This window comes from Labeo rohita, chromosome 12, assembly GCF_022985175.1.
Source record: "Labeo rohita strain BAU-BD-2019 chromosome 12, IGBB_LRoh.1.0, whole genome shotgun sequence".
Taxonomy (NCBI): Eukaryota; Metazoa; Chordata; class Actinopteri; order Cypriniformes; family Cyprinidae; genus Labeo; species Labeo rohita.
This window is the reverse complement of record NC_066880.1, coordinates 31,025,232-31,040,177: the sequence shown is the minus strand read 5'-3', so window position 1 is coordinate 31,040,177 and position 14,946 is coordinate 31,025,232. Positions and strand designations below refer to the sequence as shown.

The window sequence follows — 14,946 nt, the reverse complement described above, 5'->3', positions numbered from 1 at the left end:
CACATCTGTTTGTGAGTTCTCGTGCTCTCCTGGTTGGAGGATTAGTGGTAAATTAAAGCACAGATCCTGCCAGACCCCCAGCGCTGTCTCTCTTGTGTCCCTCCTACAGAACATTTTGTTCTGCTGCCTTCTGGCTCCATGCCTCCGTCATACATCTCGCTCGCCCGCTTTCTGAAAAAGAACACCCAGATAAACCAAAGAGCCACTGTTACGATGTCTGCGGCAATTACGTTGAGCCGACGGCCTCCGCTACAATGGGAGCTTCACGAGCCAGCGGTGCGCAGCTGGTTTTGATTTTGCTTAATGTCAGGCTCGCTGGCTTCATCCACGCTCAGATTCAGACCTGATCGTTCGCTGGGGCCGTTGACGTAATGGACCCGTCAGATACAGTGTTGGACAACACTCTGTGAATCGCTATGGAGACGACACCACGTGAAAGCGCTGTTGTATTGAGGCGTTGACAGACGCACAATGAGGGACGATGGGACGAGCCCACAGGTGTGTGAAACGGAGCGGGGGTGACGGCGCGTTCTGTTTGCTTAGGTTCGCACAAAGCAGCTACGGGAGGAACCTGTTACGCTCATTCATCAGAGCCTGTGCTCACACGCGTGTTGCAATCACGGTTCACTTATTATGAGCGCGAGTGTGATTAGATCTGCAACAGTAGCTTTTGTTGTTTTTATAGAGGTATCCGTCCAAAGTAGGTCAGACTGACCTGGATTCAGTGAATGGATTCCATATACACATACTCTGTCAAACACCTGTCAGTTCATGAGTTGGTAGGCTTCCCTTATACTAATTTTGTCATAAAATTCAACCACATATGTGACCTTGGACTACAAAACCAGTCATAAGGGTCAATTTTGTGAAATTGAGATTTGTACATCATCTGAAAGCTGAAATAAGCTGGAAATAAAGCTTTCAATTGATGTGTGGTTTGTTTGGATACGACAATGTGCAACTATTTGTAAATCTGGAATCTGAGGGTGCAAAAAATCAAAATACTGAGAAAATCACCTTTAAAGTTGTCCAAATGAAGTTCTTAGCAATGCATGTTACTAATCAAAACTCAAGTTTTGATATATTTAAGATAGGAAATTTACAAAACATCTTCATGGAACGTGATCTTAATATCCTAATGATTTTGGGCATAAAAGAAAAATCTAGAATTTCGACCCATACAATGTATTGTTGGCTATTGCTACAGATACACCTGTGCTGCTTAAGACTGGTGTTGTTCTCCAGGGTCACATGTTTGTGCTGCAGAAATAATTGATTCTTCAGGTCATGCAGCTTTTTGAGGAGTGACAAAATGATACTGAAAAATGGCCAATATTGAAACTCTATGATATTTAGTCTAAACAAATCTGTAATAAAATACTAAAAAAAAGATAAAAATATTCACTTTAAATTGTTTTAGTGTGTTCATCACAGCATTATATTGTACAGTATAAAAAATGGATACTAATTTAGAAAATGTTCATTTAGGTTATTTAACACAATGGTGTTAAATAATAAGTATTTTTAAAAATCAGCTTTTGAATGTGAAAATTGAGAAAAAGGGTGTTAATAATTAAATATCCAATATATATAAATATTCATAAATAAGAAATCTGAAATATCAGTCATAATAGATGTAGTACCAGTATATCTTACATTTACATTTTACATGTATACATTTAACAGACACAATGTATTTAACATTTTAAATGTTACGTTTCAGATTTAGAGTGTTGTATTTACAACAACAGCAGCAAAATGAATAAGCAGCCACACATCAGTGCTATTTTAGTATCAGTGAAATACTGTTTAACAATGTTTTATTTCAGTTTAAATTTTGTTTTCATCTTTTTATTTTAATCTTAAAATGTGATATTTAAAAAAAATGTAATTTTGTTGTGTTTTTGTCCTTTTTGTTAGTTTATAATTAGCTTTTTTGTTTTTTTTAAATGTGTAGTTTTTGTTCAATTTTATTTCAGTTTTAATTTGAGTTATTGTAGTATAACAAGTTAAACAAAGTGATCATGAGCAACTGGCTACTAGCTGAAATAAAATAGTTTTAAATACTTTATTTCAAGTAATGAAAGCTGATTTTTCATGGTGTTTTGTTGTTGTTGTTGCTATAATATCCACACCACACAGCAGTATGCTTGTTGTATATATTTTATTTCACTCTCATCTGCTGTCTAATGTCTAATGTTTTTCGTCATCTCCCAGGTTCTCCTCATCCCCATCACGTCCCGTCAGCGTCCGTCTATGCTCCTGATCCCAGGATGCCTCATTCCAAACTACCTCACGTGCAGCACTTTGTACCATCGTACATGAACACGGGCACACACTTCCCCTTCCCGTACCCGCCTCACCCGGCCTCCCCCAAACCCGCCCACGCGCCCCTGTCCCGCATACACAGCAACCCGACGTACTCCCACTCGTCCCCTTCGTCCGTCCCGGGGTCCCCGAGTCCCATCGGCTCAGACGTGTCGAGTCCCGTTTCGGACGTGAACCTGCTGTCTCCTGCTCCGGCCATGTGGCCTCCTCACACGCAGCCGCTGTTTTCTCTGGCTAATGTGCTGTCTATGGCCATGAGCATGGCTCAGTCCTTCATGCCCGCGCCGACGCTGGTTCAGGCCATGCCGGGGTACCAGACCGCTTATCCCCCCATGTACGCGCCTCAGTATCCTGCGCCCGTCCCGCCGGAGGCGGCGTATAACCCGGGGATGGCCGAGTACTATCAGACCGTGGAGTCCCAGTTTCGGGAGACGCTGATGTCTCCTCCTTCCAGAGCGACTCCAACATCTGCTTCGGCCGGCGGCGTCTCCTCGTCGGGCCCACAGATAGCATCTGCTGCTTCTCAAGAGGGAATGCTGTTCGCAAAGGAATCCTCCAAGGAATATCCTCACGGATACAGAACGGCTTTCCCCAGACACTTACTAGAGCAGCGGAGCAGCCCGGGCTCTTCGTCGGGACGGTCGTCTTCCTCTCGAGCGAGTCCAGATATCAGAGTAAGCCTCGCTTTGTGCCGCTCTCTACATTTCCTTTTAGGGCTGCATGATTCATTGAGACTAAAACCAAAGTAAAATGGCAAAGGCTGTGATTTGATTAAATAAATCTAGGCGTGTTTCAGAGTGAAGCGCAGCACTGTTCTTTTGCACGTGAGCAGCTCCTGATCCAGTTTTCAGCAGCTCGAAGCGGTTCGGTTCCAAGTAAATGCTTCCCCAGACTCCACAACTCTGCATCTGTTCTGAGTTTGGGTCAATTTAATATTCATTTGGAAACACTGCATGTGTCAGTCATTTCCCAAACATGTAATGAGGAGAGTGTATAAAACAGCTTTTGTCAACAGCTGAAAGTGCTCAGTAATAAGTAATTAAGAATTAAAGGAGAAGTCCACTTCCAGAACAACAATTTACAAATAATGTAGTCACCCCTTTGTCATCCAAGATGTTCATGTCTTTCTTTCTTCAGTCGTAAAGAAATGATGTTTTTTGAGGAAAACATTTCAGCATTTTTCTCCATATAATGGACTGATATGGTGCCCCGAGTTTGAACTTCCAAAATGCAGTTTAAATGCGGCTTCAAAGATCACAAATGCGGTTGTTCTTTGGCCACATTATGCAGCCTTACAAACAAGGACAGCAAACCTTGATTTGTTTTTGTTTTTTTGTTTGTTTGTTTTCACATTTTCAATCATCTTTTATCAGAATCACAATTCGATTTTTACTTCCAAATCATGCAACCTTATTTCCTTCCCAGAAACATTGAGCAAAATAACTTGTTTTGGGGATCATTATGTTGTATAGTATGAAAATAAAACTAAATGGTGTGCATTTCATGAAAATTCATGTTGTTTTGAATGGCAAAAGTATAAAAAAATTAATAAAATAATAATCGTATTTATATTACGTAATAATAAACTATAAGCATATGTATCATTTTTATTTAATAATGCATTTAATCATATAAATAATAAAACGTGAACTTAAAATATTTATTTATATCTTAATAACTATTTATTTAAAAATAATCACTTCATATTTTGTAAAGTTATTGCATTACATTTCCAGTAAACAGATATATATAAATAATTTGTATTAAATATATAATCACAACAATATGTGCATATGATAAATGATTCACAGACGGTGTGGAACCAGTGATGCGTTCAGATGTAAATCACGATATGATATTAGTGACATGGAGTAAATGTTTAGCTTTGCTGTGTTTGTTTCCATCGTGTTGGCAGTTGCTCCGAGTGTGTTTTCTATGCCTGAATGTCAATGGCTGACATTGAATGTGCTCATCCTCACTTATGAAAGCCAGATGCGAAAGTACGCTTGAATTAAACGCTCTTGTGTTCTCTCCAAGGTGTCGTCATCCAGTCCTCGATCATCGTCCCCCCCGGCCGCGCTAGAGACTACCAGTGCGTCGCGGTGCCAAGAAAACTCATCGCCATCTGGTAAGATATTGACCCCAAAACACAAACACACAGAGACACATTTACACACACTTATGCAACCTACAGTTACGCACTACCTGCCACACTCGGCCTGTCTTCTTACATAATGCGCTTTTATAACAGAGCGCCACTAAATACGCGGCTAAAGCATTTGTGGACACCTATTAAACATGCTGCGGAGGTCTTGCACAACCAAAGCACTTTTTGTTCCTCGTACACAGATTTTATGTGTCCCTGAAAGCAAAGCAATGCTGGCTTTGTTCGGAGTGAAATACAAGCAGAATGTTACAGTATACTTCAACATTTCAAAGAGCATTGCAGTATGTTACTTTGTGTCACATGAAATACACTGTAAAAAATAAAAAACACAATTTGTTGAGTCAGCTTAAAATAATGTTACCCTGCTGCCTTAAAATTTTAAGTTCAGTCAACTCAAATAAGTTTAGTCAACTTGAAATGTTAAGTTGTACTAAGTAACAACTTAGATATTTGTGTTTGCTAAACAGAGGGGTAAGTTACCCAGCTGCCTTAAAATTTTAAGTTGATTCAACTCAAATATCCAAGTTGTCACTTAGTATAATTTAACATTTCAAGTCGAATAAGCTTTTCTTGAGTTGACTGAACTTACAATTTTAAGGCAGCCAGGAAACAAATTATTTTAAGTTGACTCAACAAATTGTTTTTTACAGTGTAGAAGCCAACAGATTTACAGTAATGTTTGCTCTTCTATCGCTGTTTCTCTCACAGAGCCAAAGTCTACAGTAACTGTGGGCCGTTTTCAAGTTTCCCCCAGTAAAGAGATTCCTGAAAACACACCCACTCAAACTCCACCCGTCGTCCCTCCGGATAATCACATTCCGGCGGAAAACCAACAAAACCTCTCGGTTCTTCCTTCCTGTGAGTCTCCGCGAGATTTGAGTCCTGCCGATCAGCCCGAGACGCCGAAGCATCAGAAGGAAGACAGAGAGGGACCGATCGATGAGCAGGACGTTGATGATGATGATGAAGAAGAGACACCCGTGGATAAGAAGTACAGGAGGAAGAAGGGACGCAGATTGGATTGCGGGCCGACTCTCATGGGGACGTCGGTGGACAGCGGTTTTTCTGTGGACGTGGAGGGAAGGATGTGGGACGGAAACACGGGCAGTCCTCCGTACGCCACTCCACTGCACAACCTCTGGATGAGCTACACGTGCAGCTCCTCCTACCTGAGCAGCGACGAATCAGAGAGCGAGGACGACGAGATGTGGGGGGAGCTACAGGAGCTCAGGGAGAAGTAAGACGCCTTCAGAGCTCCTCTACACTCCATTAGCATCAATAGTTCAATGAACAACCTTTAACATCCATAGAACATTTCTGTTACCCAAAGGCCTGGATTTACAGACAGGACTTGGATTAAAGGCAAAGAGTGACATATGATGTAGTCACCCCCTTGTCATCCAAGATGTTCATGTCTTTCTTTCTTCAGTCGTAAAGAAATTATGTTTTTTGAGGAAAACATTTCAGGATTTTTCTCCATATAATGGACTGATATGGTGCCCCGAGTTTGAACTTCCAAAGTGTAGTTTAAATGCGGCTTCAAACGATCACAAATGCGATTGTAAACAATCCCAGCCGAGGAAGAAGAGTCTTATCTAGTGAAACGATTGGTTATTTTAATCAACATAATACAATTTCTATACTTTTTAATGTCAAATGCTCGTCTTGTCTTTCTCTCCCTGAACTCTGTGTATTCTGGCTCAAGACAGTTAGTGTATGTCGAAAAACTCCAATCGTATTTTCTCCCTCAACTTCAAAAATCATTCAAAATCATTCAAAATCATCCTACATCACTACAGAAGTACAGACACAGTGTTTGCAAAGTGAACATGCAAAGAAGATCAAACACCCTTAACAAAAAAGGTAAAACAGTGATACAGGACGATTTTGAAGTTGAGGGAGAACATGAGATGGGAGTTTTTCCACATACACTAACTGACATGAACCAGAACAACAACAGAGTTCAGGCAGAGTAAGACAAGACGAGCATTTGACATTAAAAAGTATAGAAATTGTATTATTTTAATGAAAATAACCAATCGTTTCACTAGATAAGACCCTTCTTCCTCGGCTGTGATCGTTTACAACCGCATTTGTGATCGTTTGAAGCTGCATTTAAACTGAAATGTTTTCCTCAAAAAACCATAATTTCTTTACGACTAAAGAAAGAAAGACATGAACATCTTGGATGACAAGGGGGTGACTACATTATCTGTGAATCTTTGTTTTGGAAGTGAACTTCTTCTTTAAGCCAGGACTAGGCTGTAGTTCAATTCAATTAGGACATTTAAGTATTTTTTATAAATGTTCCTTAGAAAAAACATTACTGGTGTGCATCTTGAGACAAAACAAAGGCATTGGCATGTTTTAAGATCAATCAGTGCAAGTTTCTTTCGGTTGGAACAGTTCAGATTTACATTTTAGTCTGGGACTAGACTTAAGTCTTATCTGTGAAACCGGGGGAATGTATTATTAAAATGTTCTTCACACTTAACTCTCACTCTGAAAAAAGGTACAAAAGCTGTCCCTGGGGCAGTAGCCTTACGAAAAGTAATAATATGTACCATTTAGGTAGCGATATGTACACTTTTGGCACTAATATGTTCCTTTAAGGTGGTAAAATGCACCTTTAGGGCTTAATAAGGTATATTATGTGAAAAGACAATGTTTGCACTTTTTTTCTGAGAGTGAAAAGAAAAAATAGTTATTTTAAGAACCTTTTAACAAAAGTGTCTTAATTGGCATTGATGATTCCATGAAGAACCTTGAACGTCCACTGAACTCTTCCATTGCACAAAAGGTTCTTTAAATGTTTAAAATGTTCTTCAAACTAAAAAAATGGTTCTGTTATATTTTATTTGAAACATTTAGTCTTTTATAATGCATTGTATGATCTCAAGGAATGTGGAAATATTATAATACATTTATTTTAATTACAGTTATTCATAAAAAGATATAATGCTTGATGTTACCAATGGTTCTTATAAGAGCTGTTCAGTTAAAGGTTATTTGTGAGACTCTTTTATGGCATCGCTGTAAAAACGCCTTTTTGTAAGCTTTATTTTTAAGAGTGCAGTAAGAAACTGATTTATCGTATTCCTCTTAGAATCAGGGTTGCCAAGTCTGCGGTTTTCTTGCAGCCATCTTTTATTGCTGTGGGTTAATGGTTTGACCAACATGCTTGTATTGAAATATTTGACATCATTTTATGTGCAACCAGTGATAAAGCTGTGCTAGACGATGAGAAGCATCTTTATGAAAACAACTGTGTTTATGATTATGACGCATAAGAAATAGGAAAATCTGTACTGTATGTTTGGGAGTCTTGATATTTGTGACCTTGGACCATAAAACCAGTCATAAGGGTCAGATTTTTTTTTTTTAATTTTTTGATCTATGCATCATCTGAGAGCTGAATAAATAAGTTTTCCATGATGTATGGTTTGTTAGGATAGGACAGTATTTGGCCGAGATACAACTATTTTAAAGTTGTTTAAATGAAGTTCTTAGCAATGCATATTACTAATCACAAATTAAGTGATGTAAATATTTGATATATTTACGGAAGAAAATTTACAAAATATCTTCATGGAACATGATCTTTACTTAATATCCTAATGATTTTTGGCATAAAAGAAAAATCGGTCATTTTGACTCATACAATGTGTTGTTGGTTATTGCTACAAATTTACCTGTGATACATAAGACTGGTTTTGTGCTCCAGGGTCACATTTGGGATCAGGTCATTGGTGTAGTTTTGGGCTGTTTGTGATTTGTCATTGGCTTAGTTTAGTTTGGCAGATCTGGCAACCCTGCTGAACTCGTCTCTGTTTGTTTTCTTCTGTCTGTCAGGCATCTGTGTGAGGTTCAGTCTCTGCAGGCGCTGCAGAAGCAGGAGATCGAGGAGCTGTACGCCAGAATGGGGAAGGTTCCTCCTCCCTGTATCGTGTCTCCGGCCGCCATGCTCTCTAGTCGCCAGCGCCGGCTGTCTAAAGGAGGAAACTTCCCGTCGTCTCGCAGAAACAGCCTGCAGAGAGTCGACATCCTGCCCTTAACAGGTTAAACTGAGTTTTACATTTATTGACATATCAAAACTTTAGGCTCTTTTCCAAAACCTAGTGGGCTTCCTTGCTGTGTGCCACCTACACCGGCAGCTGCCTTTAAGGAAGCATCTTTACTGGCATATCAGCTTATAAGTAATACATTTGGAACACCTCTGTGTAAAATACTCCATTTTTAATCAGACCATGGCAACACTTTATGGTAATTCATTAACTAACAATAGGCATTAAATTAGAGTATTTATTAATCTGGTTAATGTTAGTCAGTAAAAACACAACAGTTTGTTGTTAGTTCATGTCAGCTCAGGTCCATTGAGTAATATATTAACAGATACAACTTTTAATTTCAGTAATGAATTAGTATTGATATTATCGTTAATAATTTGTTAATAATTGCCTTAGACCTTTTTATTGTTAGTTTAACTAATGTAGTTAACAAATGGAACCTTATTGTAAAGTGTTACTGAGATGATGCAGCAGTGTTATTTTAGTATCATTGAGATACTGTGATAGTCTTTATTAATATTTTGAACTAGTTTTTATTTTTATATTTTCCATTTTCACTTTGTTTTTTCCCCCCAATTTTTAGTACTTTGTTTTTATATGTCTGTAATTGTTTATATATTTTATTTGAGTTCAGATAATGTTTATTTCAAGTTTCAAAAAAGTTTTTTCAATGGTTTTAATTTTCGTTTCAGTTAAGTGTAATAATTACCGTGGTTAATTAATTTTTACTTTTTGGTATTAAATTGTCTATAATCAACATCTCTTTAAAATGATTTATTTCACATTGTCAGTTCATGTTAATGTAGTTAAGTGATGTTAACTTAATATGCAATTTTGTAATTAAATGAGATGTGTAAGATGTTCCTGTGCTGTGATTGGTCCACAGGGATCATGAGGAAAAACTCCCTGAGCGGCGACAGTAGCAGCAGTTCGCAGGACGGTTCGCGGCCGTCTAAAGGAGTGACTTTCGCTGCTGATTTCACTAGAATGGTGCGACACTTCTGCTGATCAGCGACAGTACATTCAGCACAGGGTTTCCCTCAGTTAAACATGAATTCTTTAACAGATTTTTTTATTGAAGCTTAAATCAGATATTAAATCATATCTGTCTTAATGGTTTAACATTCATGAGTTAAGAAACATGGATGATCAAACACAAAGTGCACAAAATACATATTGTGAATATTCATCCGTTGGTTAATGCACCAAACGAATTCAGACGTTTCTCTGTTGTGTTTCCCATCAGTAAGAATCCAGAGGCTGGTTGACTGTGTTCATCAGACTACCTCATCTGTTCATGACTGCGCTGACCAAACCAAACCCTCCACAACACAGACGCACCGACGGCCTGAGCTTTGTAATATAATGTAGAGCCTCCTATCGATGCGGTGTGATTCCAGCGTGTTTCTGGTGCAGACGCACCCATTAAATCTGCTTGATTCTGTGAAGAGCCAGTGGTTGGGCGGGACTCTGCTGTTTGCTCGATGATGCTGTGACGTTCTCTCTGAGTCTCTTTGCACTTTCTGAAAAACCGCCTGGACCTGCTGAACATCTGAATCAACAGCCCACGACTGGACGTCAGATGTCCTGCTGTTTCTGTTCTGCCGCCCCGTGTCTGCGCTGTACAAACTCCGGATCGTCACACGATCGTCCGCACGAAATCCGCAGATCCGATCCAGAGACGTTTCTGCCGTGATCTGATCGAGTCTCTTTTGTAGTCTAAATGTGAATAAAAACAATTCTAAATAATTAAAAACTGATTTTGGGTGGGTGGGATAAATATATATTATTTTTGCATTGATTATGCAAGCTTTGAGATTTTCATCCTTGAAGTCTATGTGTGTTTGTACATTTACATATATTTTATTGTCTTTTATCAGTCTGACTGTGACTGACTTCATATAGAAATGTTAAAGGAATAGTTCACCCAAAAATGAAAATTTGGCCATCCAAGATTAGGATGAGTTTGTTTCTTCATCAGATTTGTAAAAATGTGTCATCCCATCACTGTCTCACCAATGGGTGCCGTCAGAATGAAAGTCCAAACAGCTGATAAAAACATCACAATAATCCACAAGTAATCAAGACGTTTGTAACTAAAATACAAGTCCATAACACATAATAACGCTTCCTTCGGAACAATCTCGTGTCATGTCGGGTTGAGTACGTTTTTGGCTGAACTATTCCTTGAATGTAATAATTGCACCAAAGATCACAGCGAGTATCAGCCATAAAGTTCAAGACAGATGTAAATGCACACTGCACTTTGGCATGAGGATCAGCATCCGTCTGGAAAAGTACAGTAGAGTCATTAATAAATGATTGCTGATGTTTACAGAGGGCAGTCAATAACAGTGCATTCATTATCTCCGTTGCAATATTTACACAGAACGTTCTGACTTTTCACAAAGGTAAACGTGTGCTTTCTGTGTGGAAACATTACGGACCACATACGGTGAAATCACTGTTTAGTTTCTAATTAACTTATGAGACACACCAACCTGCACGATGTTAAAGAGACATTCAGAACATGAACGAGCAGAAATAATGTTATTTACAGTAAAGCTGTATTAAAAAAATACTTTTTTCAGATGGGTTTCTGTTCTGATGTACTGCGTCTTTCCTTAAGTTTCAGAGTTTTAAACACATGCAGGATGTTTAATATGACAACCCCACAACATCCATTCATGGTTCATTATAAACTGTGAAGAATCGTACGAATGCCGTCATACGTGCAGCGAACAAGCGAATGAGTTACAGACACAAACACAGCCAATGTGTTTTAGATTGAGATGAATGTGACTTCATGCTCCATTATTCTGATCTCTTCGATGTGCAATGCAACACTTCCATGCTGTGCCTTCTCTATCTCATGATGACTATGTAGTATACTCAATCATATTTGTACATTAAAGACAATATATACACAGATGACTGAGTTGAGTATTCATTGTAGACACGGCAGCATTATTAAGTACACATTTTTATTGTGTTCATTAAAAAAAAACAAACATAAACATCTTTCTTGAAGTTCACTCTTTGATTATGTATTTGCACTCAAACGAGATCACCTGTAGCGAGTATTCATAGTACATCAGGGAATATTACGACATTCAGCTTCCATGTCACCACTAATGTTTTAACAGCAATAATGAAGAGCTGCTTTGGCAAACAGACGGTTCCTCCTCGTCTTGGTTAGTCTCGAGTCTCTGGTCGAGGAGGAGGCTGTGTGAATGGATGTGGCGCCCCCTGCAGGTGTCATGTGTGTCACGTTCCTGTCAGTGCAGACACTTCCTCAAGATAAAGTTCATTGAGTTCAGTTGGCTCCAGTCTTTGGAGTCTGTAGTTTTGCGGCTCTGGCCTCTTCATCGATTTCGTCCATGATTCTCTCTTGGGAAACGGAGTAGAAGGTGTAGCCATCTGTGAACGGCCGGTGAAGGCAAATAATGTAAACGTGTAATCTTTACAGACTGAGCAGAGCTAAAGGAATAGTTCACCCAAAAATGAATATTCTGACACATAAATGACAAAAGATATTTTGAAGAATGTCCACCAGAGACAATGACAATGACAGTATTTTCCCCCACACTATGGAAGTTAATGGCTACCAGCAACTGTTACCAACATTCGTAAAAAAAACATCTTGTTTTGTGTTGAACAGAAAAGGGAAACTCACACGTGTTTGGAACAACATGAGAAAGAGTAAATGACAAATTCTTAATGTTCAGATCAACGATCTCTTTAATTCTGCTGTGATATAACAACTGGTTCTTCATAATGGAGATCCACAGCTTAATTTTTTGATTTTGCTAATATTTCTTCTGAAGAAAGATAAAAATGTATAGTGATGAACGCAAAAATATTAAACATCATGGATGAATATTTACTGAGTAATCCATTATTTTGTAGAGTGAGGTCAAAATGGCCATTTTCACCTGAGATTCAGAGACAAATTACAGAGACTTCAGACAGATGGCAGGATCACAATCTTATTTTTACACAGAGATTGGTAGATCTGTTAGTAAAATCTGTTGACTTTATCAATCTTTGTTGCTTTATGCACCAATGGTAACCATTCAAAAAAAATGGGAAACAGCACTTTGCAAGGTTTTTCTCCAAGGTTTGCATGCCTGTAAGTCAAAAAATATTAAAGATATTTTAATGCCCTTTTAGATATTAGGCCTTAACAAACTTTCCTTTGGGAACCTTCATTTTTAAGGCCATATGTATTTCCGTTTCAGAGATACTGCAATTTCAATATGGCTCCAAGAGTAAATTGTTAAATTGTACACATTTACAGTGGTCAGAAACCAAATGGACCTGTGGGAACCCTGGTTTAAGACCCAATATCTGAAAGAGCATTAAAGGAGAAGTTCACTTGCAGAACAAAGATTCACAGATAATGTAGTCACCCCCTTGTCATCCAAGATGTTCATGTCTTTCTGTCTTCAGTTGTAAAGCAATTATATTTTTTGAGAAAAACATTTCAGGATTTTTCTCCATATAATGGACTGATATGGTGCCCCGAGTTTGAACTTCCAAAATACAGTTTAAATGCGGCTTCAAATGATCACAGCTGAGGAAGAAGGGTCTTATCTAGCGAAACCATCGGTTATTTTCATTAAAAAAAACACAATTTAAATACTTTTTAATCTCAAACGCTTCTTCCTCAGACCCTTCTTCCTTGTTTACAACCGCATTTGTGATCGTTTGAAGCCGCATTTAAACTACATTTTGGAAGTTCAAACTCGGGGCACCATATCAGTCCATTATATGGAGAAAAATACTGAAATGTTTTCCTCAAAAAACATAATTTCTATGACTGAAGAAAGAAAGACATGAACATCTTGGATGACAAGGGGGTGACTACATTATCTGTGAATCTTTGTTTTGGAAGTGAACTTCTCCTTTAAGATATCTTTAATACTTCTTAAGTTACAGGAACGCAAACTCTGGAGAAAATATATTTGTAAAGTGTTGTTTCCCCATATTTTAATGGTTGTCATTAGCAACAAAGATTGCTAAAGTCAACAGATTTTCCTAACAGATCTATCAATCTCTGTGTAAAATAAGATGACGACGTGTCGTCTTTCTGAAGTCATTTTTACATCTGTAATTTGACTCTGAATCTCAGGTGAAAATGGCCATTCTGTTCTCTGTAAATATTCATCCATGATGTTTAATATTGTGGCTTTCATCGCTATACATGTTTATCTTTCTTCAGAAAAAATACGAGCAAAATTAAAAAAATGAAGCCAAGGAAGTTGGTCAGATTTAGTTGATTTGTTCTGTGTCAGTTTTACACTGAATGTTCTTCTGTCTCCTGCTGTACACATTCTCTAATACCTTCTTTAAATTAAGTAAATCATGCAATTTATGAGTAAATATAGTTTAGTGATTTCAAAATATTAAATATTCTGAAAACAAACAGACAAAGTATCATCATTTGGACTAAAAGTGAGTTTTGCTCTGACAGCACGAGTTCATGAGTGACAGGTGTAATGAAGAGCTGTTCATCATGACACAGCACTGATCGTGTAATGACACACATGTGAGTGAATATCACTGTCACTCATCATATCAGAGCATCATCACTCATCTCCTGAGATAAACACAGGTGTTACTGAGCAGATTATAACAGTAGATCAGTTTATAATGTGGTGTTGTGCAGCAGTGAAGGATACAGATCCCGAGCACCACCGCTCCGATCGCGAGTCCCGTCACAACGTTTCTCCCCCGCAGTTTATCGGTTTTCTTCCTCCACTGCGCCAGCTCCACTTGCCGGATGAACTGCAGCTGTTCTCGGGTCAGATCTGCCTTCGCGGGGTCTATTCTCTTCGCGAACTGGGCTTCGGGTTTGGGCTCCCCTTGACTGCTCTTGTCCGCCATGTTTGAGACGCTGTTTACGTGACGCAACGCGACGTTACTTTGCAAATCAACGCTGCGTCGATTCTGCGCAGACAGTCCCTCTTGTGTTTTATAAGGTTTTTCCAAGGTCAGCGTCCAGAGTTCTTGAACAGAATAATTTCATGCCAGATTACATGTAGCTTTATTTATTTATTTAGAGTGTTTTACTATAAATACATTTAAAATGTTACAAAAATTATAGCTACATTTCATGCAGCTTTATTATTTATTTATTTAGTGTATTTTACAATAAATAAAATTAGAGTTATGCAAAATTATAACTAGAAATTCATGTAGGATTATTATTTATTAATTTATTTATTTAGTGTATTTTACTATAAATACATTAAATAGTTGTAAAAAGTATAACAAAATTTAATGTAACTGTATTATTTATTTAGTATTTTACTATAAATACATTTAGTATTATAAAAATTATACCTAAAATTTATGTAGCTTTATTTAGTTAGTTTTTTT

At 38.1% G+C, this 14,946-nt stretch overlaps 2 protein-coding genes across 3 annotated transcripts in view; one reads left to right on the top strand and one right to left on the bottom strand.

The window, feature by feature from the left end:
* The window catches only part of wnk4a (WNK lysine deficient protein kinase 4a), a 53,782-nt gene extending 42,630 nt beyond the window's left edge, over positions 1 to 11,152 (top strand). For both annotated transcript variants that reach the window (XM_051123734.1, XM_051123732.1), the window contains exons 16-21: positions 2,218 to 3,002; positions 4,366 to 4,456; positions 5,204 to 5,732; positions 8,348 to 8,553; positions 9,449 to 9,552; positions 9,809 to 11,152. In XM_051123734.1, coding sequence (XP_050979691.1) covers positions 2,218 to 3,002; positions 4,366 to 4,456; positions 5,204 to 5,732; positions 8,348 to 8,553; positions 9,449 to 9,552; positions 9,809 to 9,811 — 1,718 coding nt within the window. In that variant the 3' untranslated portion in view covers positions 9,812 to 11,152. The remainder of the gene's footprint in view (positions 1 to 2,217; positions 3,003 to 4,365; positions 4,457 to 5,203; positions 5,733 to 8,347; positions 8,554 to 9,448; positions 9,553 to 9,808) is intronic.
* A 373-nt stretch (positions 11,153 to 11,525) lies between these two features.
* On the bottom strand, positions 11,526 to 14,492 carry LOC127173780 (cytochrome c oxidase assembly factor 3 homolog, mitochondrial). Its single transcript, XM_051123735.1, has 2 exons — positions 14,247 to 14,492; positions 11,526 to 11,982 (listed from the first exon to the last, which is right to left on the bottom strand). Exons 1-2 carry the CDS (start codon positions 14,449 to 14,451, stop codon positions 11,879 to 11,881), a joined length of 309 nt encoding a protein of 102 aa, XP_050979692.1. The 5' UTR covers positions 14,452 to 14,492; the 3' UTR covers positions 11,526 to 11,878.
* Positions 14,493 to 14,946: the final 454 nt, after the last annotated feature.